General features: G+C 46.1%; 1 protein-coding gene across 1 annotated transcript in view; it reads right to left on the minus strand.

Annotated features, from left to right (window-relative positions):
• The window catches only part of PIK3C2G (phosphatidylinositol-4-phosphate 3-kinase catalytic subunit type 2 gamma), a 1,914,223-nt gene that overhangs the window by 414,871 nt on the left and 1,474,210 nt on the right, over positions 1-25,142 (minus strand). The window contains exon 23 of the mRNA XM_086920790.1: positions 24,109-24,245. Within this exon, the coding sequence (XP_086776916.1) occupies positions 24,109-24,245 (137 nt within the window). The remainder of the gene's footprint in view (positions 1-24,108; positions 24,246-25,142) is intronic.

The following is a 25,142-nucleotide window of genomic DNA, read 5'->3' on the forward strand; positions in this document are numbered from 1 at the left end:
TGAGTTTCACATTGTTACATTTAGGAAGAATGTTGAAGAGTAGTATGTGGAAAATCTGAAGCCATTTTTCTACAAACTCTCAATCAGACTTGGATGGAAAAAAAAAACCTGAAGAATGTACAAACTGAAAACCAATTTTTGTCTGTATAGCACCAACAGTAACGCTTGAATCAGCTTTGTGTCAAGCCGCCATTTTCATTCAATCAATAGCGTCCCCCTGCACACATTCAGGGACCTGGTCGTGTCTTCAGAAGAAACGCATTGTAGGAAAAAAAGCAGAAAGGAAAAGGCAAAAAGTTCCGCCGGACCTAGTGAAGCTGCAGCAGGTGCAAATAAGCTTCAGACAGTCTTACAAGCACTGCTCAGAACTCTCAACTGAGGCACTCAACATCCAGGACTTGCCATTCGGATCTTGGCGCCTTGTGCTGGTTCCGACCTATTCACACATCGGTCCACTACTGACATCACCTCATAAGCCAACGGGGCACCCCACGCCGACTTTCGGCGCAGCATTGTAGGATGGCCACACCAGTGCGGCAACTTGCTGGACACAACATCTGGGCCATCCAGATCGCGGCGCGTTCGACTGACTGTACCGCAACAGTGACCGAAACTCAGCTGGACACGCCGTCTTTCGGCGCAGCATTGTAGGATGGCCACACCAGTGCGGCAATTTGCTGGACACCACCTCGGTGCCATCCGGATCTCGGCGCGTTCGAGTCACTGTACCGCAACAGTGACCGCAATTCAGCTGGACACGCCGTCTTTCGGCGCAGCATTGTAGGATGGCCACACCAGTGCGGCAATTTGCTGGACACCACCTCGGTGCCATCCGGATCTCGGCGCGTTCGAGTCACTGTACCGCAACAGTGACCGCAATTCAGCTGGACACGCCGTCTTTCGGCGCAGCATTGTAGGATGGCCACACCAGTGCGGCAATTTGCTGGACACCACCTCGGTGCCATCCGGATCTCGGCGCGTTCGAGTCACTGTACCGCAACAGTGAGCGCAACTCAGCTGGACACGCCGTCTTTCGGCGCAGCATTGTAGGATGGCCACACCAGTGCGGCAATTTGCTGGACACCACCTCGGTGCCATCCGGATCTTGGCGCGTTCGAGTCACTGTACCGCAACAGTGAGCGCAACTCAGCTGGACACGCCGTCTTTCGGCGCAGCACTGTAGGATGTCCACACCAGTGCGGCAATTTGCTGGACACCACCTCGGTACCATCCGGATCTCGGCCCGTTGTGCTGCCTTCGGCCTATTCGCACATCGGTCCGCTACTGACGCCGCCTCACGTGCCAACGGATTTTCTACGCTTTTTGTAGCCCTATGCCGCATAACAGGTCATGTGACTTGTTTATAAAACTTTTCATTGGTTCATTTTACTTTTGGTTTCCTAAAGATGGAAGGCTTGGTCATATGACCTAAAAATAACACTTTTCATTGGTTTAGAACATTTTTTTTCCCAAACGATGAAAGCCCCACCTTGTTTCTGGATCATTCAGACTGAAGCTGGCGTCAGCATGAGAGCACCACCATCTCGTGGCTCCGTCGTGGTCATTCCATTTCAGTGGACCAGGCCTAAAACCGAGGAGCTGTCCGCCATTTTAAGAGCCATGTGGCAGCCGCCTATCGCTGCACTGCAAGAGTGGGAGCAACTCAACAACATGGTGAGCGAGACGCTGTGGCCGCAAGAGCGAGCGCAACTCAGCTAGATGGCCGCCACCTGGGGAGGCCCGTTCACGCCGGCTCCCCCACGCCCCCCCCCCCCCCGGGCCGCCGCACGCCAATTTTCGGAGCAGCATTGTAGGATACCAAAACCAGTGCGGCAGTTTACTGGACATCACCTGGGTGCCTGTCGTACATGTTGTGTCAGCCATGTGACACTGGACACAGACCGCTACTGACGAGGCCTCCCCCCGCACCACCCGGGACGCCCCACGCTGTTTTTCTGTGCTGCATTGTAGGATCCCTAAACCAGTGCGGCACCCAGGCGACATCACCTGGGTGCCGTCCAGAACTCTGCACGTTGTGCTGCCTTGGGACTATTCGCACAACAGACCGCTACTGACGAGGCCTCCCCCCGCCCCACCCGGGACGCCCCACGCCAATTTTCGGAGCAGCATTGTAGGATCCCTAAACCAGTGCGGCACCCAGGCGACATCACCTGGGTGCCGTCCAGAACTCTGCACGTTGTGCTGCCTTGGGACTATTCGCACAAAAGACAGCTTCTAACCATTGTTGCTTTTTGTGTTGAGAAATGTTTAAATGTTTTTAGTTTTTGTTCCGTTCATTAAAGTTAGTTGTTAATAAAGTTTTATAACCTTACTTTGTTGGAGTGTTATCTATTTTTTTAAAAACGGGTGAATGGGGCCTTGAATCGGGTTATTGTCATGTGTGGGCTTTGGAAGTGTGCTGCTGCAGGATCGGACATTTCAAACTCAAATGCACGTTCTTTTTCTTACCTTTCCGAAGCATGGAGCGCAATAGCAGGCAGAGAAAGGGTGATGCACGTGTTGAACACTACCTGACCTGGCAAGTTGCTGGCAGTGCCCCCCCGCCCGCTCCTGAAAGAGGGCACACACACACACCGCCGCCCCGAGTACTTCACAAATCTTTAAAAGACCATGCGCTTGTTCATGAGGCTTAAATGGTTTATCACCTCTTCTAGAACCCCTGCATCGACCCTCTGACGTTTCATGGAAAAATTACCATGTAACACAATACCAAGCCCTGTCAGCTGAAACCCCCAAGGAATCGTGGGGCATATTATCAAGGGGGTTTATCTCCGCTTTTTTGGCTTTAAAAGCCATGAAAGCGGAGATAAAATTATTTCCCTATTACCAAGCTGTCGCTAACACCAGTTAGTGACAGCTAAAAGGAGATAGCGACCATCTTGGGCCCCGCTTTGCATGTCAGTGATACTTATCACTAATGACATGCAAAGTGGCGTGCCAAGATGTTAGCGACTGGAAACAGTCCCTAACATCGCTACCTTCTATTACCAACTTTTGGAGATATTCGCGCTAAGCGCGAATATCTCCAAAATCTAACACCTGCCCTGAGCAGTTCTTAGCCATGTTATCCAATGGGAGGTGGATAACATGGCTAAGAGCATTAGATCGATAATACATGAATATCGCTGACTTTTCACCTGCCCTGAGCAGTTCTTAGCCATGTTATCCAATGGGAGGTGGATAACATGGCTAAGAGCATTTGCTCGATAATACATGAATATCGCTGACTTTTCTGCGATAATAGCAAGGTTTATCTGCGATAAAAATCGCCGATGTGTGGCGATAATTTTTGTCTCTAAACAAGTTAGAGACAAAAATTATCGCTAGTTGTTCGTAATATGCCCCCGGGTTTTTGCTTGCAGAAAACGGGAGGCGGGAGACTAGCACTGAAATCAGTACTCACACGCCTGAATCAGGAGGATTGGCATGTCTGAATTCTCTACAGCTGGGGCCATAAACTACATCCGCAGGGTTAGGTGATAGCCTGGGACCAGCCTGGCATCTAAAATGGCTGCCGTGCACGACAAAATTGTGGCATTCGAAAAAAGGCAAGATGGCGCAGCCGCTGAAAGAGATGTATCAACATATATCAGCCTCCTCAGCCACCCTCAGGAAACATAGGGGATTAGGATACGTCTCCCGCACCCCCTTATACCTAGTACTTTAATTAACGAAGCACAAAATGGCGAATTCCCGTTTCGCTACCAGTTTGCGGCCCAGTTCGCGGCCCGTGAAGCGCTTCTACCGTGAAAAATCATTTTTTTTTTATTTTCCCCACGGGACCCTTTAATAACCCCAACAACATTCCTAGGGGGTCAAGAGGGGGATACCTTGCCCCCTTTCATTAAATTCCCCCTTAGTTTTTCACCTTTTCTTCTCTCTCGATCCTACCGAGAGACAAGATGGCGGCCGCTCCGGACTGTCACGCAGCAAAAAAAAAAAAAAGCTCACGCACAGCCGCTGGAAGAGATGTATCAACATATATCAGCCTCCTCAGCCACCCTCAGGAAACATAGGGGATTAGGATACGTCTCCCGCACCCACTTATAACTAGTAATTTAATTAACGAAGCACAAAATGGCGAATTCCCGTTTCGCTACCAGTTCGCGGCCGCGCTTCTACCGTGAAAAATCATGTTTTTTTTATTTTCCCCACGGGATGCTTTAATAACCCCAACAACATTCCTAGGGGGTCAAGAGGGGGATACCTTGCCCCCTTTCATTAAATTCCCCTTTCGTTTTTCACCTCTTCTTCTCTCTCGATCCTACCGAGAGACAAGATGGCGGCCGCTCCGGACTGTTTAGAATGTTGACAGACACCGGAGAGCCAATCAGCTTTCTGCGCGCAAAGTTCCGATATGCGAAAAGTAAGCGGACCGGATCGCTGCCCAGAGCGCTGTTACAGATATATATCTTGGTTTGAACGTTAATTTCTCAAAAACTACTGGAGCACATATATTGAGACCTAGCAAAGGCACATCGGGCTAACAGTCCCTACAATTTTGCCAAGTTTCGTGCAAATCCATTCAGCCGTTCGAGCTAAAAGTGAGTCCAACCGCCCTATGGAAAAATGAATGGGAAAAACGCGTTTTGGGACCCCCCTTTTTTCTCAGCCCCCCCTTGACGAAACCCCCCTAAATTTTCAGGGGCTGCTCAGAATCAAAATGTGCCATTTTCCTGAAAATTTCAGCCGATTCCGTCCACAAACGCCAAAGTTATTAGACATAGAATTTTCAAAAGTCCCATAGAGAAAAAATTCTAACTATATATACCTACTGGCGATAGCCAGTAGGATATATATATATATATATATATATATATATATATATATATATATATATATATACATACACACACACCACACACACATACATGCACACATTGTGTGGTAAAGGCATGTGTGGCAAAGGTAATGCGTTGTTGAGGTAATACATGATAAATTATGCGTGATAAAAACATTGTGGGCTAATGCCTGAATTGTAAAAGCTTTTTCCCACTATGGTAGGTTATTTTTTTTGTGGGGGCACCCTATTTCCTGTGGACTGATGCTGCTGGCTTTGCAACTCAGCACACTAGGACACTGCTGCCCAGCATATGTGCTCTGACCCCTAAAAGATGACAGAACCCCAAATTTAAATATTTTATAAATCATTATAAGTAGGTCTTTTAGCATACATTGTAAGGTGTCTAGTATTTAAACGTTCATTTAAGCAACTGTGAACTCTCTGTCATTCCCCTTAATGTAGTGAGAGCACTGCTTCCAGGGCAGTACCAATGGTTTAAGCTCTTTGGGCAGGGAGAACTGAATGTGACTGCTTTTACCTCATGAAGAGTAGTTGTGAAGTATTTGAGGAGCTTCATTAACTTGAAAGGGACCAGGATGAGGCCGGCCAACTTACAGTTATATGCAAAAGGATACCAGCGAAGATACCAGCGAAGAGAACCTTTTGTTCCCTGGCCACTCTGAGATAACTTGAATTAAGGCCAAAAAGATATGCTATGATTTAGGAACAGATGGTTTTTGAGGGTCTGGGAATCACCCTCAGCCACTGGCTAGTGAATCCTGCAAAGGTAGCAGCTCACCCACAGCGCATTAGAACTCATGTGTACCTGAAAAATAACAAAATGGAATTAGACCATCTGTCAGCAACCTGTAGGGCTAGACCTGATCCCACCTGTACTAAAGACTGTGATGTAGACTGCAAGGTTCAGTAGGCAGGGACAAAACTAGTTACACAAAGCCTTTTTCCTAAAGTGATCGGTTGACCAATTAAAACTGGACCTGGAATGGAATGCTGGTGACCTCTGCTGGAATCGGCTCTGTCCCCAATTGCTGTCCATAAAGTCATGAACCATAGAAAGGATCACTGTAGATGCTCCAGAAAGTCTAAAGTCTGAAAAGTTGAGAATTAAGATGTGTTTGAACTTACAACACCTCTTGAGCATGAAGGGAAATACATGGAAAAAGTAGCTGACTTTGAGGGGACTTAGACAAGTACAGGTACCAAGCTTGCTCTGCTGTTCATCGTGACAGGGCAGAGGTGTAAAAAGTACCCAACTAAACTTAAATTTTCCCACATTGAGGTTTCCAAGAAAAAACAAAGGCTTCAGCAGAACCTCATCCATTGGCTTTCTGATTTGAGAGGACTTCACCAGTTACGTCAGGGCACTACCAGAGGATTTTGAGTTCCGTTTCAGAGACTGAGGGCTTTATTAAGAGTATGACGGCCCTGCAGTCTGACCACCGGCACCCATCGGACTGCCACAAGTCTGCCACCTTTGTGGCAATCAAAGATCCCGTTGCAGCAGCGGTCTGCAAAGGGCCTGAAAATGCTGGCAGTTCCAAAACCGGCCCTACTGAGCATATTACGACCTGCATATCCACCGCCCTTTTCATGTCAGGGACCCTGCCTTGGAAGGATGGTAGATATGCAGGTACCGGCTGTATCTGGGTTTGGGGTGCATGCGGAGGGTCAGGGGGGCAATTGTCAGATGCAGATAGAACAAATATACAATTCTACAAATGCACCATAACGGAAAATCATTTTCCTACATATCTGCTGTTAATTGTATGTAATTGGTTGGGTAGCATAGATATGAGATGAGGCAATGTTAGATTGTTGGTATGTGTGAGGTGAGAATGGTCAGGTGGGTTGACTTCAGGGGTAGAATTTTTTTATCTTATGTGCTGTCAAATTTGTATAATTGTCTATTTGTTCTATCTGCATTAGACAAACAATTTTTATGTGGTTGTGTTATTTGGTAAAATTGTACACAAGCACTTATGGACTTGTGGTGGACCTAGAATATGTTTTTAATTATGTAATTTTCCAGAATGAAATAAAAAAAAAATTACCACTGGTAAAGTATATTGACAAGTTTTTACAATTTGACAAAATGATAAACAACGGTATTTATATGCTTATGATTTAATGAATATAGCAAAGGTCAGCCGAAGGAGCCCTAGTAGGCCCATATAGAAGCAATATAGGTCATGTGGGAGTGGTATTTGGTATGTATTGTTTGCCCACCCGCTGTCATGAAATCGCTGCAGCACCACCTGCCCGGCCTGAATTAAAGTCATAATCCAGCAGGCAGGCTTACCACTAGCTTGGTGGTCTTCCTGGGACCACCACTGTTGCAGTCCCATTGGAAGACCGCCAAACTCGTAATAAAGCTGTCAGTCAGAAGGTAAAATCTTTGACCAATAGAATCAGCTTGGGATCTCTGACCTCCACTCCATCATGGTATATAAAACAAGTGGTCCAAACAACCTATATTTGTAAGGAATCTAAGTATGCACCCACATTCAAAAAGTTAATTGAACCATGGCAAATTATAGAGCATTTACCTTGAATTTTATATTATAATTTTATTCATAATTCACGTCAGTGGTTGCTCCATTGAACGTAAAGTGAAACAAGTGCTCAAGGAAGTGCTTTTGATGTGTCGGGAAGGAAAGGATGTAAGTGCTGATAATTACAATATTCACAATGATGAAGGCCTGTCTAACAATGTTTGAATGGCTGGCTAATCAAATCTCAAGTAGCAAGACGCTATGAATACACATTTCATCATCCCCATCTGTGTGTAGAGGTCAAGGGGAAAGAAAATTTTACGTTTCAACCCCAAAGAATCACGGAAGGCCAGTAGTTTCTTGGAACGGGGTCTTCCTCAGAGGTCACATTGAAAGACCACCAAACCCGTAGTAAGGCGTTAAGTTAGAAGGTAAAATCTTTGACTAGGACAATCAGTTTGGAGTCTCTGAACTCCAGTTGATCATGGTTATCCTAAATTGCACTTAGGTCCTGGTCAACCATAAACAAAGGTTTCTGACTGGCACTTTTTGCCCTGAACTTTAAACATTCCTATCCCTGGTTCCCCTCATTGTATTTTAGTGGTCATGGGGGTAGTTTTCTTATTAATGCTTTCTGAATTCTAAGAAAGTGTTTGTGAGTTTTTTGTGTTGTGTTTTGACTTTTTTTCAGTATTGATAAATACTTTACAGACTTTTTGTTGTGATACGCCTGTCTATTTTGTGCAATAGCTGTTGAGCCCAGCTTTATTTATTTTACTTGTTTTCCTGGACCTGGCAGCATTTTGGGCTTATTACCTGGGAGCGCACTGTTGTGTTTTCCTTGGTCGTACACATCACTGCAGCCATGTTGCGAATTGCCAGCGTAGCCTATGCGGCCTATGTTTACGCTGCCTAGTGTCATTTTCGATGTGTTGTAAATGCAGTCTACACTTTCACAGCATGTTACTGTGTGTGCAACATGCTGCCATTTTGGAATGTAGTTTTCATTGGATTAAAGTATGTGTTCCTTCGGTTGTGTCAATTTTAACAACACCTTTATATTATGCATTACATTCCTACCCATAATGTTCTTTTAATGAAGGCACATTTTCAAGGTATTGTTAAAGTTTTTTAAAGTGATTACATTTGTAGAGAGGGTGAAAAGAGGACACTTGCCATATAGTGAATTAGTACTTTGCCTATTTTGTATTCTTACACTTGCCAAACAGTGAACCAGTCCCTTGCCTCATGTATACTTACATAGGAGGGGGGAGGGAAGAACGGACACTGTTTGTTGGTCACAGTGAATTAGTCCTCCGGCTGCCAAAATATGTGTGCTCAAAATGTATCCTTAAATAGTATCACAAAACAAATGCCAGTACTGCCAAATAGTTCTGAAATCTTATTTCATTCTATACATATGAACAAAACACTATGCAAGAGAAATTCTAATCATAGAGTCAATCACTTCGAATTTGCATTTTATTTACACATTTCTTCTTTCATATATTTTTTAACATTTCTATATTTCAACAAAACTTTTTTTAGTGAAGCACATTACAAAAACAAACATGAAAGTACTTTTCTCCTTAAGTCTCATTCATACTGAGGGTTTAAAATCTTAAGACCAAATGACTGAGGAAATTGGTGGGGAGGAGGGTGGAATTTTATTGATTGTCCCGTTGCGGATATTGACAGTTATTGCCCCCCTAAGGTATGCATAGGTATCATAAGGCATACGTTATATTAAAGGAAAAGAGAGACTGATGAGTCCATCGACATTTATGTAGCTGCGTTAGGAACATTGACGCTAAATTGTACGTTTGGGTCTCTACAGGAAGATTTAATAAGGGATCAAGTTGCAATGCATGTGTAGGATCCATCTGTACAAGAAAGGTTGTGGGTTAATGGAGATGAAAATGTACAGCATATTTTTTCTATTGTCAGAAATGCAGAGATTTCAAGCAGAAGTACTGAAGTAGTACAATCAGATTCTAATGTATAATGTGAGGAGTGTACAGGTAAGGTGATGAACAAATCTGCACAAAAAAAGATGGATTCCAGACAACAGTTAATAAAGCAGCATTAAAAGCACAGAGAGAAGTAATATGAAGCAAACAGGGTGGCTTGAAGATGTTTTCGGTGTGATAGTAAATCGCTTCTTGCAAATAGCAAAACCTGTCCAGCCCGTAAACAAAAAATGTCCAACTGTGGTATGATAGGACATTTTTCTAAAGTTTGTAGAAGGAAAAAGAAACAGAAAACGTGTGTGGCTCAGGGTGATGCAAGTGAGGAAGAAACATCTGCATATTACACATGGATGGATGAAAGATTTGTTTTAAATATGAAAGAGGGGGAAAACAAGATATTTAATGTTGAGAATGTAATGATTAAGAAAAAACTTTTATGTGACACGACTATTGGGGGCATTGGTATACAACGTTATGCTGATTCAGGGCCTCCTTATACCCATTAATAATGAAAGTACATGGAAGTTCAAGTTTGTTGATAAGTTGGAAAGTACATTAGAACAACCTGATATCAATCCGGAGGGATACTCAGGAAAAAGAATTGCAACAAGGGGTTATCAAATATTGGATTTTAGGTTTGAAAACCGTGAAACTATTGGTAAGCTGCATGTGGCAAGAAAGAGACCCTCAGAAATAGGTTAGTACGATCAAGGAGAACTGCATAAGATGTTAAATCCTAACAACCCAGAGCTGGTAATGGTTGTGGATGAAGAAGAGTGCACAGGCAATGCCATGCTTAAAAAGTTTCCTAATGTGTTCAGTGGGAAGATTGGTGGGTTGACTGACTTTGAAAATGGTATTGTGTTAAAAAAGGATGCGTGTCCTAAAGTGTATAAGGCACGGAACATTCCTATCAGAAGAGAAAAAACTGGACAAATTGGTTGAAGATGATATAATGAAAACAACAAATAGGATCATCCGAATGAGTTTCCTAAAGTTTGGTGGCCCGATGTGCCAATGAAAATATCAGATTGTGTATTGATCAACAGCACCTAAATAATAATATCTTGACACATCAATTTCCTTTGCCCTGGATACTAGAGTTGTTGGCTTCAGTTAAGAATGTTCATTCTCTTTCCAAAATAGTACTCTCAGCAGTGTATAGCAAATTGATTTGCAAGAAAATTGTAAGAGTTACACTGCTTTTATAACATCCATGGGGTGCTAGTGCTATCAATACAAGAGGATGCCTTTTTGGGCTAGCATCAGCTGCTGCCATATTTCACAGATTGATGTATACACTATTTGGGAAAATACCAAAAGTCCAGTGTTTCCTGGACAATATCTTAATATATGGAAGGGACAAAGAAGAACACAATAACATTTTGGAGTGTGTATTGGGAATTTTGGATTAGAGGGCCTTGACGTATTCCAAATGCAAATTTGCTGTAAAATCTGGGACATCTTCGGGTTATGTTTTGAGTGTGGATGGTGTGAAACCTAAACCAGAGTTGGTGGAAGTGATACAATTAGCAACTGCTCCGTTAAGTAACGATATTGTACGGTCTTTTTTAGGTCTCACAGAATTTTACGCTAAGTAAAAGAGGATTTTTTCTTGCAGAGCATTTCATATTAGACAGTTACTTAAAAACAAAAGTAAATTTGGTTGGTGTAAGGAGTGTGGAAAAGAGTTTGGTGATGTAAAGACAACCATTGCTAAAGCCACTGCTTTGTGTGGTTTTGACTCTAGCCGCTCTAGTGCAATCACTACTGATGCCAGTTCTAAAGGACTGGATACTCTTTTATCCCAAAAGTTAAAAGAGGGGGGTGAGCCTAATATAGAATATGCACCAAGAGCTCTTACTGCTGCAGAAAAAAAGTACTCAGTCATAAAAAGAGACACTTTACCTTGTGTTTGGGCTTTAGAGCATTTTAGATCTTTTTTGTGGGGTAAACAGTGTGAATTGTGAAGTGATCCCTGACCATTGGTCAGGTTACATACTACTGATGGCATGATTAAAGCATCAGCACGTATCACTGGAATGTCTATGAGACTTCAGAATTTTTTTAACAAGATATTTTATGTTCCAGGCAAAGAAAACGTCAGCAGTTTTTTTAATCAAGAATACCTTTGCAGATATAAGAAGATGTGAGTGGAGATTGGGTTGAATTTTACATAGCACTAGTACACGATGAAGGCATACCTTTCATTGAAAAATAAAACTTGTGTGGACAAACATGTGAATGACTGGGTACTGCAGGATGTTCGGAGATATATAAAAATGATTGGCCTACTAAAGGTTCACTTGAGGTGTTTCTGGCCTATGTTAATGGCATTTTGAGAGGTGATAGAGGTGCTCCTCCCAACAAAATAAGAAGACTGATTACCAAACAAAGCCATGAGGGACATGGAGGTATTATGAGAACTAAGCAGTCTCTCCAAAAAGGACAGATCATAAAAGCATTAAGGCCTCACATTAGTGAACCATGCCTTCCAAAAAACCCATGAGAGACTATTGCAGGGGACATTATGAACCCCATTGGGGTCAAATCTAAGTAAGTAATTTCGCCATAGATGTATTTTCTAGATGGCCTGCTGTAAAGATTGTAGACAAGGTGTACACCAATACTGTTCTGTATTTTCTGGACAGTGTGTTCACTGAGGAGGGTGTACCCATTCAGATTATCACAGCTAATGGTGTAGAACTTTTATAAGGAAAAGCTAAGAGGAATTTCTGTAGAGTTGGCATAAAACATCACACTACATCCCTTTATAATCCCAGTGGGAATAACATGATTGAGCGATTTGATAGAGCGCCTAAAGGTGGCATCCAAATTTCAGGAACTGACAATGATTATTTGGAGTTACAAATACACAAGGCGGTATGGATGTATAAAACCATTAAGAATGACTGGTTGTTCTCCTTTTAAAATTATGAGGGGAAGGATAACTAGAACTAATAAGAAACCCTTCATGGCTAGTGAAATATCCTACTACTAATGAAGATGTGAATTTTGAGACAGAAAATTGAGGACACTTACAAGGGTCTAAATCAAAGTATGATTGTAGAAGGGGGTCAATTGATGGTTTGAACATCACAGTTGGAATGTGGGTCACAGTAAAGAAGCCTTGCCGAGTGAAAAAAGGTGAGTCAATTTTCAGGCCCATATGATGTCATGGATGTTATAAAAAATGCTGTGAGACTGAATGATGGAAATGTTTTGAACCTTAAGAGAATTGCATTCTTTTTTTTTTTTTTTTTTTTTTTTTGAAAACCTTTATTTACCAGTGCACGATACACAGCCTCTGCCTACAACCCCACCGGGCCGGCCGCTATGACAAAAACGTGTTGAGCAAAAAATGTTATATCAGGCAGAACGTTGCTGGAGCAATCTATCACATCAACATTATCGGCAAGAGCGTAGTATCATACAAATCAGGATAAGAGAGGTTTAATTTTATGTTTTTGTTGAACTGAACACAAACAAACAAACACATGGTATCATGATGGCAAGGGTTGCTGGAGGTGGGAGGAGGGGAATGGAAGTAGGAAAAAAAAAAAGCGAGTGTAGGGGGGGGGTGGCGCGCATAAGGGAGCAGAGCATTTGGTGAGTGGGGGAGAGGAACGGAAATCACGGAGAGGAGGGGAGAGGGACTTCGTAGTCAAGTGGAGGAGAACAGATGTCTCCACGATAAGTATTCCAGGGAGTCCAAACTCTGGACCACTTCCCAGGGCGCCCCCGGGCCTCATATACCGTCTTCTCTCGAAACATGGACCAGTCCATGTTTTCTTTCCAGGCACTGAGCACTGGCGGCCTAGGGGAGCCCCAGAGCTGTGCGATATCCCTCTTAGCGATCATATTGCCCAGGGTGACCCAAAGCGTCTGGGCAGCAGTGCAGTCAGACGGTTCCCACACGTTCAACAGACAACGACGCGCCTCAGGAAGCAAGGGGACCCCCGTGACACGACTCATAACTTCATGCACCCTCGACCAATACGCTACAATCACTGGACATTCCCACAGAACATGAAGAAAAGTACCATCCATCCCACACCCACGCCTGCAGCGTCCGTCAGCAATCAGACCCATTCGCACCAGACGCACTCCAGTAAGATACACGCGATGGAGGATTTTCAATTGGACAAAGCGAAATCGTGCCGGAATAGCCACCTCCTTAGGGGAGGACACGGCGGACTGCCAGTCCTCGTCGTCCAATTCAAGTCCGTCAGCAGTCCAGGAAGCCCGGAGCTTCTCGAGCTGGTCAGCTCTGTTATGGATAAGCTTTTTATAAATTAAGGAGATGGTACTGTCTGGGACATGGCCATCTAGAACTCGATCCTCCAAAGGGGAGGACTGCGGAACATCAGTACCGGAGGGGAAGACAGAAGACAAGGCATGTCTGACCTGCATATAGCGGAAGTACTCCTTATCGTCGAGCCGGTACTCCAGCTTTAGTGATTCAAAGGACTTAACCGCGCCACGTGTCCAAAGGTCCCCCACAGTACTAATCCCAATCATGTCCCATTTCTCAAACCCCTTCGTCTTCCACAGGCTGCCCAGTCGCTCCGAGTCGTATAGTGGCGTCATACGTGTCAGTCTACCACCCCAGCCCGTTGCCACCGTAGCATCTCGCCATGCCCGCACTGCGCATTTCGTTGGGCCCGTAAGGAGTCGAAAGGGGGCTTTAGAGTATAGCGCCCTATTAAAGTTGCCACCGGGCAACAACAGCTTATCCAAAGCAAAGGCGGGGGCTGGCTCCGGAGAGTATGTCGCATGGTTGATGGCGCTCAGGTGCGAGTCCCAGTAGTACCGTCTAATATCCGGTAGCGCAATACCCCCATCGTACCAGGAGAGTGTGAGCTTAGATAAGGCAATTCGGGCACGGCCATCCCAGATAAGTTGCCGCTGTAAACTTTCGACTGCATGGAAATAGCGGGCTGGAACGGGGTCGAAGAAATTTTGCAGGGCATAGAGGAAGCGGGGAAGCGACATCATCTTAAAGAGCGCCGCCCGGCCCAATGGGGATAAGGGCAGTTCGCGCCAGCGCCGAACATCCTGCTTCAGCCTGCGGAGCGGAGCATACAAGTTCTGCTCATAGCGGACCGAAGAGATCATGGATACATGGACCCCCAGATACTTAAAACCGTCAGTCGCTACCAGGATGGGAAATCTACGGGGGAGAGGCGGTAGAGTACCAGCTATGGCGTAGACACAGGACTTAGTCCAGTTAATGACCAGCCCCGAGTTCTTACCGAAGGACGTAAGGACGTCGAAGAGGACATTGAGTGACTTCTGAGGGGAAGTAAGGTAAAGGAGGATGTCGTCCGCATACAAGGAAACACGATCCTCGAGGTCAGGGGACCAACGGATCCCTTTGATCGAGGGTTCCCACCGGAGCCACGCAGCTAGAGGTTCGAGTGCCAAAGCGAACAAAAGCGGAGAAAGGGGACATCCTTGACGTGTGCCACGGCCCAAAGGAAATGGGTCTGAGCACCTCCCGTTCACAGCGACCTGAGCTAGCGGCTGTTCATAAAGAAGCTTGACCCATGCGATGAAGGTGGGGCCAAAGCCAAATTTGGCGAGGACTGCCCATAGATAAGGCCATTCAATGGTGTCAAATGCCATCGTGGCGTCAAGGGAGGCGATCACTGCTGGCTCGGCGAGAGTAGAAGCTCTCGCGAGGACACTGTGGAGCCTACGTAAATTAAGAGCAGTGTTCCTGTGAGGGATGAACCTGGATTGATCCGGATGGATCAAGTCGCAGATAACAGCAAGCATCCGATTGGCCAGCACCTTAGCAAGGATTTTGGGTTCCGCATTAAGGAGGGAGATGGGGCGGTACGAGGCACAGCGGTCACGAGGCTTGCCATCCTTATAAATGACCACTATGGTAGCAAGGCGCTGCTTAAGGGGGAGGCATCCGGTCTCAACCGCCTCAAAAAACATGTGACGCAGATGAGCGGCCATCTTGTCAGGGCAAAGTTTGTAAAGTTCAATGGGGAGTCCGTTAGGGCCCATTGCCTTACCCGAGCGAAGGGAACGGATTGCGAGGGCAATCTCGTCGACAGTAAAGGGGGCCTCCAAAGCGAGGCAGTCCTCATCAGACACGGTAGGCAGAGCAATGTCACGCAGGAGGAATCTGGAGTCGGCCTCATCTCGATCACTAACAGGCGTATAAACCATACGAAAGTGATCAACAAAACACTCAACAACCTCACCCGGATCCGAGACAGTAACACCAGAATCACGAACAATGGAGGGAACAACACGACTCGCACGCTCAGTCCTATCTAACCACGCAAGAAGCTTGCTAGCCTTGTCACCCACATCGTACAGTCGACCAAGTTGATTAGACCGCATCAATTTAGCAGCATCCGTGACACAGGCCTTATAGTCTGCTTGTTTCAGTTCCAATTCATGCAACAGTGCAGGCGTGTCATTCCCACCCAACTCACTTTCAAGCGCAGTGATTTCGGTTTCAAGAGCCACAACAGCCTCCCTCTTCACCCTACGCTCAGTAGCAATGAGTGACAGGGCGGAACCCCGAATAACCGTCTTGAAGGCCTCCCAGAGAACAGTGGGGGAAGTGACAGAGCCCAGGTTCTCAGAAAAATAGCAATCTATTGCTTTAACCAATTCCGAGCGGAGCCGGGGGTTTTTAAAATGCCAGGGGGGAATCGGGGGGACTCTGTTACCATGCCGACCACCCACAGAAATCGTGATCAACAGGGGGGAGTGGTCCGAGATACCCCGGGGAAGGTGCCGAATCTCACAAACAGTGGACAAAGTGGAGGCTAACATAAAAAAATAGTCAATACGGGAGAGGCTGCCGTGCGCGCCAGAATGAAAGGTGTATTGTTGGAGCGTGGGATGTAGTGAGCGCCAGACATCTACTAAGCCAAAAGTGTCAGCCATTTCACTGAGCCACATCTGGGACTGTGGTAATACTCTAGGGGGTAGTCGGTCGCAGTCGCCGGACATGACAGAATTGAAGTCCCCGCCCAGGACCAACAGGCCGTCTGGCAGCCCAAGAAGAGTCCTACCTAAATCAGCATAAGTGGTAGCCTGCAGTCCCGGGGGGATATAGACAACAACCAACACGACCTGTTTACCCTCCCACCTCCCCGAAACAGCAGCATACCGCCCACGCTCATCAAGGATAACATCATCAATGGCAAGAGCAAGGGAAGACTTTACCATAATACCCACACCCCGGGAACCCGAAGTGAAACCCGCATGTGCAACCAGTCGATAACCCCGGCGGTCTAATGCCTTGCAAGCGTTACCAATCAAGTGAGTCTCTTGAAGGAACACAACATCAGGGGCGTGGCGCCTCAAAAATTGCAGTACAATGCCCCGCTTAATTCTATCCCCCAGACCATTCACATTCCACGAAAGAATCCGCAGTTCACCCCCCCCATTATGGCAGAAACATTCCACACCCACCCCCCAGCAGGACCCACTATGAACAATCATTGCAAGATATGAAATACCATGAAACAGAGAACAGAACAAATGAAACGAAACACAAACCAGTCCCCAAACACCGACCCCAGAACCCAAACCCGTTACAACACCCCCCTCCCTGCACCCCTGCTGACTAAAAAGCCACCCCCAACTGCAGTGTGCCTGTCGCCCCATACTTCTACACAAAGAACCCCCCGAGGAGGAAGGGAGAAATCACCCGTTACCGCACCGCCACGGGCAGAGTCATCAGAGAATAAGTCAATATGTACAGTACGTTGCATAGTCTCAATCGGAACCTCCAGGGCATCCGTTACTCCTGGGCCTCTGCACCGCCCTCCGCGCCACCAGGGCCTCCGCTCCCAAAGTCATCTGCCGGCAACGAGTCCAACCAGTCGGCAGCACGTTCAGGTTGATCAAAGAAATAGGCACGTTCCCGATATTCAATCCGGAGCCGGGCCGGAAACAGCATGGCGTATTTCAGTCCCCGGTCCCTTAGGCGACGCTTCACTCCGAGGAAACCAGATCTTTGCCGCTGCACTTGAGGAGTGAAGTCGGGATATATGGAGATAGAGTTATTGTCATACTTCAGGGGACCATGCTTACGGGCGGCCTGGAGGATAGCATCCCTGTCCCGGTAATGAAAAAGCTTGGCAATGATAGGCCTCGGCGGATTCCCCAGCTTCGCTTGACCTCCGGGGAAACGATAGGCGCGCTCAACGGCAAAGAACTTACTAAGCCCTGCCGGGGCCAGGTGGGCGACTATCAGTTCCTCGACCAGCAGATCGGTCGCTACCGAACCATCGCCTTCCGGAACTCCGACCAGGCGTATGTTGTTCCGCCTGGCCCTGTTATCATAGTCCTCCATCCGCTTGAGCAGCAAGTCGTGCGATGCACGCAGATTGCCAATTTCGGACTGCGCCTCAGCCATGTCGGTCACCAGGCTCGACGTTTTAAGATCCAGCGCCTTCACCCGCTCATTCGTTTTGGCCAGGTCGGCTCGGATCAGAGTCACATCCACCGCCACAGTGTCGATTTTGGTCACCACGGCCTCAAACTGTTGGCCCATGTCGGCCTTAAGTCCAGTGATGGCAGCCATTAGGTCTTGGAGCGATACTTCCGACGTGGACAATGTGTCAGTTTGAAGTCCTTCAGCCCCCATGCATACGGTCCCGGGGGAGCCTCTCGGCTGAGTATAGCGTTCGATCATGTTCGTTTGGATCGATCCCCCCCGGGTCGCAGCTTTCCGGCGTCTTTCGGCCTCCACTTTCGTCGCCATCTCGCCTCCAGAGTTGGGCGGCTAGCCAAAGGAGGTGATGAACAGGTAGAAAAGTCTCGAAACTCCGATGCGCCAATGAAACAGAGGTGTAGCGGCCTCCTTGCCAGTCCAACGGAGGATCGTTCAGATTGAGAGGGCAGCAGGCGAGGCAGAGTAGGAGGAGACAGGAACAAAGGGAAGGAAACCGAAAGTGAAAGCAATACACCTCCGGCGGGCCAGATGCCAGGCAGCCGTTGTTGTTCAATTACATGTCGGCCACAGTGGGCAGCCGAGTCCCCGGTCGCGCCAGCGGGCAGGCCAGAAAGTTCCAAGTTGCAGAAAAATGGTCCCCAAGGTCCGATTTCGACCGGAAAAGGATCAGTAGCATCAGCGATGATAGTAGTGCAAAAGCCCGTCAAAATGATCAGGATAGGTGAAGGATAGATAAAGGAGGACGGCGCGGGTCTCGGGAGCTCTCTGCTCACGCGACCATCTTGGATGCCCGCGTAGCTCCTCCTCTGAGAATTGCATTCTTAAGGCTGTAAAACATGTATACAAAAAGGCACAGTACAACATTTTCAAAGATTAAGAGAGGGACATGAATTCTCAATGTGAGGTTGGAGAACTTGTGAGAGAATCTAGAGTGCAAGATGATGAATTAAGCAAATGACGGGAGCTCTATTCAATGTAATAGAAAATAGGTAAATTCTGGAGAGAATAGACTTTGAAAGAAGCCTGTATAGATGTCTCATTATATCACATAGGTCATATTTTATTCTGTGTTATAATCGTGTGGATGATGTTCTAATTTGTAACGGAAATCTTGTATTGTTATATTATTTGCATTTTACTGTATGCTATTTCTATGTAAATAGTTTTGTGTCTATTTCTTCTTCGTTTACTTTATGATGTTTATTTCATTTGTATTATTTATAAGGAAGGATGATGTGTTGTGTTTAATTTTGCTGGTGCTGATCTCTCATGATGCCCATTCCGTATTCAAGTTTGAAAAGGTGGGGTAGAACACTGTGACAGTTATGGAGAAAAGCTAGTAGAAGAAAGACATCTGACAAGGTGGTGTTCTTCCTGGAATAAATAGTACTTAAAAGTAATCAATTGATTACTGTACATTCACGCATCCTTCCCAAATAATAATCAATTTTCTCACATGGGGCAGCGCAAAAATGTATGGGCGGTCTACTGGTGGCGGGCCACCAACATTTAAATGAAACCCATACTCATTGATGTACTCTCAGAATCTGGAGATATAGCATATGAGGAGACGCATGAAAAAAACAATGTGCAGGAAAAATATACTAGCAAAAGAAAAAATACTTGCAGTGACAATAACTGTATGGGTCAGCAGCAATCTAATGGATATTTAATAGAAAGGAAATTATTAGATTGTGTTCTGTAAAAACAATTGTGGCATTAGTTTTAGTTCACACAATAGAATAAAATCCCAACCAAATGCAGAAAATAAATTAGTTTTTAATAAACTAAATGACACCAAAGTGACAGGAATACAATAAGGGAAAGCGTAGTTATGCTCTTCTAAAGTTTAAAGCCATCTCACCCCAACTACGGAAGGTCATCAACATCTCCTTCGAAATAGCGACATTCCCGGAAAGCTAGAAGCACGCCAAAATCAACGCCCTCCTCAAGAAGCCCAAGGTGGACCCCAAGGACCTCAAGAACTTCCGGCCCATTTCCCTGCTTCCGTTCCCGGGGAAGGTCATCGAGAAAAACGTCAACATGCAATTGGCCCGCCACCACGAAGACAACAACATCTTGGACCCGTCCCAGTCCGGATTCAGACGAAACCACAGCACTGAGACAGCCCTCATCGCCGCCACAGACGACATCAGGCGCCAACTAGACAACAGCGAAACATCAGCCCTCATCCTCCTGGACCTGTCAGCCGCCTTCAACACGGTCTGCCATCGCACTCTAAAGACACGCCTCCAAGAAGTTGGTATCCAAGAGAAAGCCCTTGACTGGACCACGTCCTTTCTCTCTGGCAGAACCCAGAGCGTCCGCCTCCCACCCTTCCGATCCGAAGCTACGGACATCATCTGCGGCGTCCCCCAGGGCTCATCCCTCAGCCCGATGCTGTTCAACGTCTACATGGCCCCCCTCGCACTAGTGGCCCGCCATCACGACCTCAACATCATCTCCTACGCTGACGACACCCAGCTCATCCTCTCCCTCACCAAGGACCCACACACCGCCAAAACCAACCTCCACAGGGGAATGAAGGCCGTCGCCGACTGGATGAGGAGCAGTCGTCTGAAACTTAACTCGGACAAGACGGAGGTCCTCATCCTCGGACCCACCCCCTCAGCCTGGGATGACTCCTGGTGGCCGACCACACTGGGAACAGCACCGACACCCACCGACCACACACGCAACCTAGGATTCATCCTCGACTCTTCCCTCTCCATGTCTAAGCAGGTCAACGCCGTCTCCTCCTCTTGCTACAACACCCTCCGCACGCTCCGCAGGATCTACAAGTGGATCCCGACCAAAACAAGAAGAACGGTGACACTGGCCCTCATCAGCAGCAGGCTGGACTACGGCAACGCACTCTATGCAGGAATACCAGCCAAACACCTACGATGACAACAACGTATCCAAAACGCCTCCGCCCGACTGATCGTCAACGTCCCCCGCCACAGCCACATCACACCCCACCTGAGAGACCTACACTGGCTCCCCGTTGACAAGAGGATCACCTTCAAGCTCCTCACCCATGCACACAAAGCACTCCACAACGCCGGACCAGCCTACCTGAACAGCAGACTCAGCTTCTACACCCCCACCCACCAGCTCCGCTCCGCCCTTGCTGCTGTCCCCCGCATCCAAAGAACAACCTCCGGCAGCAGATCCTTCTCCTATCTCGCCGCCAAGACCTGGAACACCCCCCTGCCCACCTACAGCAGACCCAAGACCTACTCACCTTCAGAAGACTCCTCAAGACCTGGCTCTTCGAGCAGTAGCGGCACCCCCCTCCCCTCAGCTCCTTGTGACCCTCATGGGTAAGTAGCATGCTTTACAATTAGTCTGATTGATTGATTGATTGATTGTGAAAAATAGCACCAAAAAGCATTAGGCCCCTACCACAGTCATTTGGCTGATACCTAGAAACAAGTTAAGGCAGACTGCGATGAGTCAGATACAAAAGCCAGATCTGATACAGTCGTAAATGTTACCTTCAGCTAACTCTTTGAAATGGAAGTCAAATATTTTCAGCGTAGCAAGGTAGCAATCTGCACATCGCTGGATAACCGCTGCGCGAGTTCTCGGGGACGCCATTGCATTTTTGTGGGAAAGCTAAGTTTGGGGGAAACTTCTGTTCCACGAAAAGGCACCTAGCCAGCTACATACTTTCCAATTCTTTATCCAATGAAGATTTCTGCTTCCAGCTTGTCACTTGTTTGGAGCTCGTATTCTTCCAGTGGAGCAAGGCTGCAAGCTGCTAGCCAAAGAAGGCTTCTCAAGGCCAGATACTTTTGCCACGAGAACCCGCTAAATAGCATTTGATTCGACAGACATGCACAGAGCAGGAGCAACCTGAATCTTTGGACCATTGGAAATGCACCTTCATTAGAAAAGCATGGCTGGTTGGTCCCAGTCACCTGGAGGTCTTTAACGCCCAATAGCTTTTAAGTAAGGAAAAGTTAGAAGGAGTACAGCCAAGGGTCCTGAACGTTAGGGACAGCTCTTACAGCTCAAGCAAAACCCCAACAGAGGCTAGCAGCAGGGTCCAGGGCAGGTCCAGTTGAAACTGGTCAGTTGGCTCATAGCAGAGAAGGTCACTTGTAGCCTGTTATGTTGCTCCAGCTTGAAAAGGAGGTCAGCCTTATGGCCTTTAAGTCAAATTCTTTGATCTCTGTACAAGGAGGGGAGGAGGTCCAGTCTACAGGGCTCTTTTCAGGACAGGTAGCAGGTTGAGCCCTTTTCTGCTCTTTCACAGGTCCAGAAAGTCCTCTGAGAAGTGTTCTGTAGGTGAGACATGTATGCCTGGCTCCAGTCTGTAGTTGGGGGAAACTCCTGGCTACTCTCTGACCAAAGTGGCATAAGTTCCCATGGATGGCCCTACCCACTTGTGCGGCATTTCCTGTGTGCCCTACAGCAAACAAACCATCAATGGCCTCACTCTACCTAAAACGAAGATGGCAGAACCTCTCTTCCCCTGTTTCAGAGATCCTGTTCCCACTCCAGAGGTGTAGCCAGGGAAATGAGCCACCCTTCCTCTGTGGTCCCTCAAAATCATGTTCCGGGGGCAGCCCATCTGGGATGTGTGCCTGGCTGATAAGAGGGAGATAAGAAGGGGCAGACCAAGTGTTATATTGGTCTGTGACATGATAGACCTCTTTGCAGTAATGAAGCTCCTGGGCCTAGCCCAGATAGTCATCCTGCCAGAGGAACAGAAAACACCCTGACATGCAAGGTCTTTCTCTCAGTTCTTGGAGCAAGTTCACGCCTCATCAAAAGTGCTACTAAGCTCCAGAGTGACAGCTGAAGCACATGCAAATTAGGCTCTAGAGGCTTCAGGCAGGGACAAGATACACTTCTGAAAGTCCATTTTCAATTATATTTATTACAAATCCACCTTCAGCAGTGACTTGGGCTTTTAATAAACATTTCAAAAAGCCCAAAAAATCACAAATAGCTTTCAGGGTATTTTCACTGTAAGGACAAGTCTAACATCAGACTGTTCCATATCCTCCTTTTAACTAACACTCACCCTGCATTATGGGCAGTAAAGACTAGTTAAGTGTGACTTACTACTATTTAAAAGGAAGGTTTTTAGTCCAGTCAAAAGTGGTTATTTTGACAGGTTAAATTTGCGATTTAAACTTACACAGACTACTCATGTCATGTTTGTATTATCGCTGCAGTGGGTGGCACAATGGATGCTGCAGCTTAGCTGTGATACTTCACTTACTGGTACACTTTGGAGCCATATAACAGGGGACTTATAGCTAAGTTCAATATGCCAGTGAGAGATATTCCACTTTCATCATATTGACAGAGCTAGCATATTAACGTTACTACTGGTTAGCAGCAGGAAAGCCCACAGAAATCTTCAGCCAATTGAAGCAGTCAAGGTAAAATTTTCAGGGTACAGCATGGTCATGCCCAACAGATTTCCCCTTGGACGTGGTTTACACAAATACACTCTAAATGCTGTGCTATACTGTAACTCTGGTAGACATCCTTCAATGTCGTTGTTCTATGGAAAGCGTTTCTGTGCAAAAATTGTTCTAGCAATACTAAGATTTTTGTTTGCTCTAATTGCATTTCACTCTTTTACTTAATTTGGAAAGCAAACAGCAGTGTGACACATCTGGTGTTTTGGGGTCCCTGTACATCAGACCCTAAAACTGGGGACCAGCTGCCCCTTTTAGAATTTGAGTCCTAGAGTTGCCAGGCAGAGCAGTTAAAGACTGACTCAGGGAGGGATGATAGAGGGCGCTCTGATGGTTTAGGGGGGCCCTGAATGGCTGGGGATCACAGGGGCCAGCGTTACGCCGCTACCTTAAAGATGTTGACCGTGGTGGAATAACTTGAAATTTGCCCTCCTTCTCCCTTCTCCCCTTCTTTCAATGGCACGCTGGCAACACTTGCAACAAGTAATGCTCATCGTTCTCCCCTGTTGCCAAAGTCACCCACCTAGATTTCTCCTGCCAATAGCTTATGTTTTCAATTGATAACTATTGTCAGCTGCCGCAGTATTCCATGTATTGCCAAGAGTACAAACACTAAAACGTAGTATCATCGTCTATCTCTTTATCGGGTTACTTTGATCATAAGACTTCGATGAAACTTATCTGCTTGAACGCTCAAAATAATGCATTTTTGATTATTTCATTACTTTTTAATAGATCATAAATCAGTCTTGAAATGAAATGCACTCTAGAAATTAGCCCTGTTTTATTGTCTTAATGTTTTTTTGTTGTTTTCTTTTATACCTAGGACCAACTTTATCCATTCTCTACTTGTGCATGCATAAAACACATAGGGCAAAACATTTTTCTAAACTGCAACAAAAATAACCCGCAAACTAGAGCACATTTATATTTAACATACCTTTTGGTAACTGGCTTGCATAGGGTGTTTTTGATTAAACCATTTTTGAATTGTGCTTTCCTTTAATGGCCCTATAATTCCTGAATTCCTGTGGATTTTTGCCAGGGTGGTGGCATCTGGAACCATCAGAACGAGGCCTAATTAGGAAAAAGAAGGTCACATGAAACAGCTGGACCACTGAAGGGCAAAATAATGTAGGAAAGCGTATGCATTAAAGAAAACCTTTATAATAAAATGCCAAAAATATTCGTCCATCATAATTTCAAAATCAAATACGCAGATGACAACTTTGCAGCCAAAGTATTCGCAAAGCTTTTAAATTACCATGTTTCAAACTAGGGTGAATTATGAATCCAATGTCAGTAATTGGGCAAGACCTCTAAACGACATAACAGAAAATAACGTAACATTAATTTTAATCGCAGCCTACTCGTGAGTGTCGTGCTGCCCGCTGGCACCGATGTTTGCACTTCTGCTCTGAGGTCAATCACTACATCGGCCTGTTCAGTGCTCCTGAATAGAATTTCTTAAACATGAATGTGTATTTCAGAGGTGTGTGCAGTTTCAATATACAAGCATAGCCTTTCCAAGTTCTCGATTATTGGCCTAAAAGTTTTTTGTGGGGTTTCCCACTTCGTTCCACTAGCGTAGTTCCTCGTTGGCGTACTGGTAACGTTGCCTCACGAACGTCAATATTTCCGTTTGTGCTAAAATGGATGCGTCCGCTTGTTAAAGTGCTTAGACGCCACATGGCAATGAGCAATGTCAAATGAGTGGGAATGTTAGAACAGCTGTGATTGCTTATACAAATCAGTGAGCTAGATATGATGAACAACAGGGACTCATTTCACTTCACAGATGTACTATTTACTGGTTGCAATATACTGAGCGCAAATTGCGCTCAGTATTTTTGAGCCGTGATGGATTTTAAGAAACAAACGACTAATAGGTCAGCTCTTAGTTAAAATTCAAATCTGACCTACCGCATGAATGTTAATGTGGTACCATGCAAATGGCAACTTATTACGATTTGA

The sequence above is a fragment of the Lissotriton vulgaris genome, chromosome 1_1, assembly GCF_964263255.1.
Source record: "Lissotriton vulgaris chromosome 1_1, aLisVul1.2, whole genome shotgun sequence".
NCBI classification, from domain to species: domain Eukaryota; kingdom Metazoa; phylum Chordata; class Amphibia; order Caudata; family Salamandridae; genus Lissotriton; species Lissotriton vulgaris.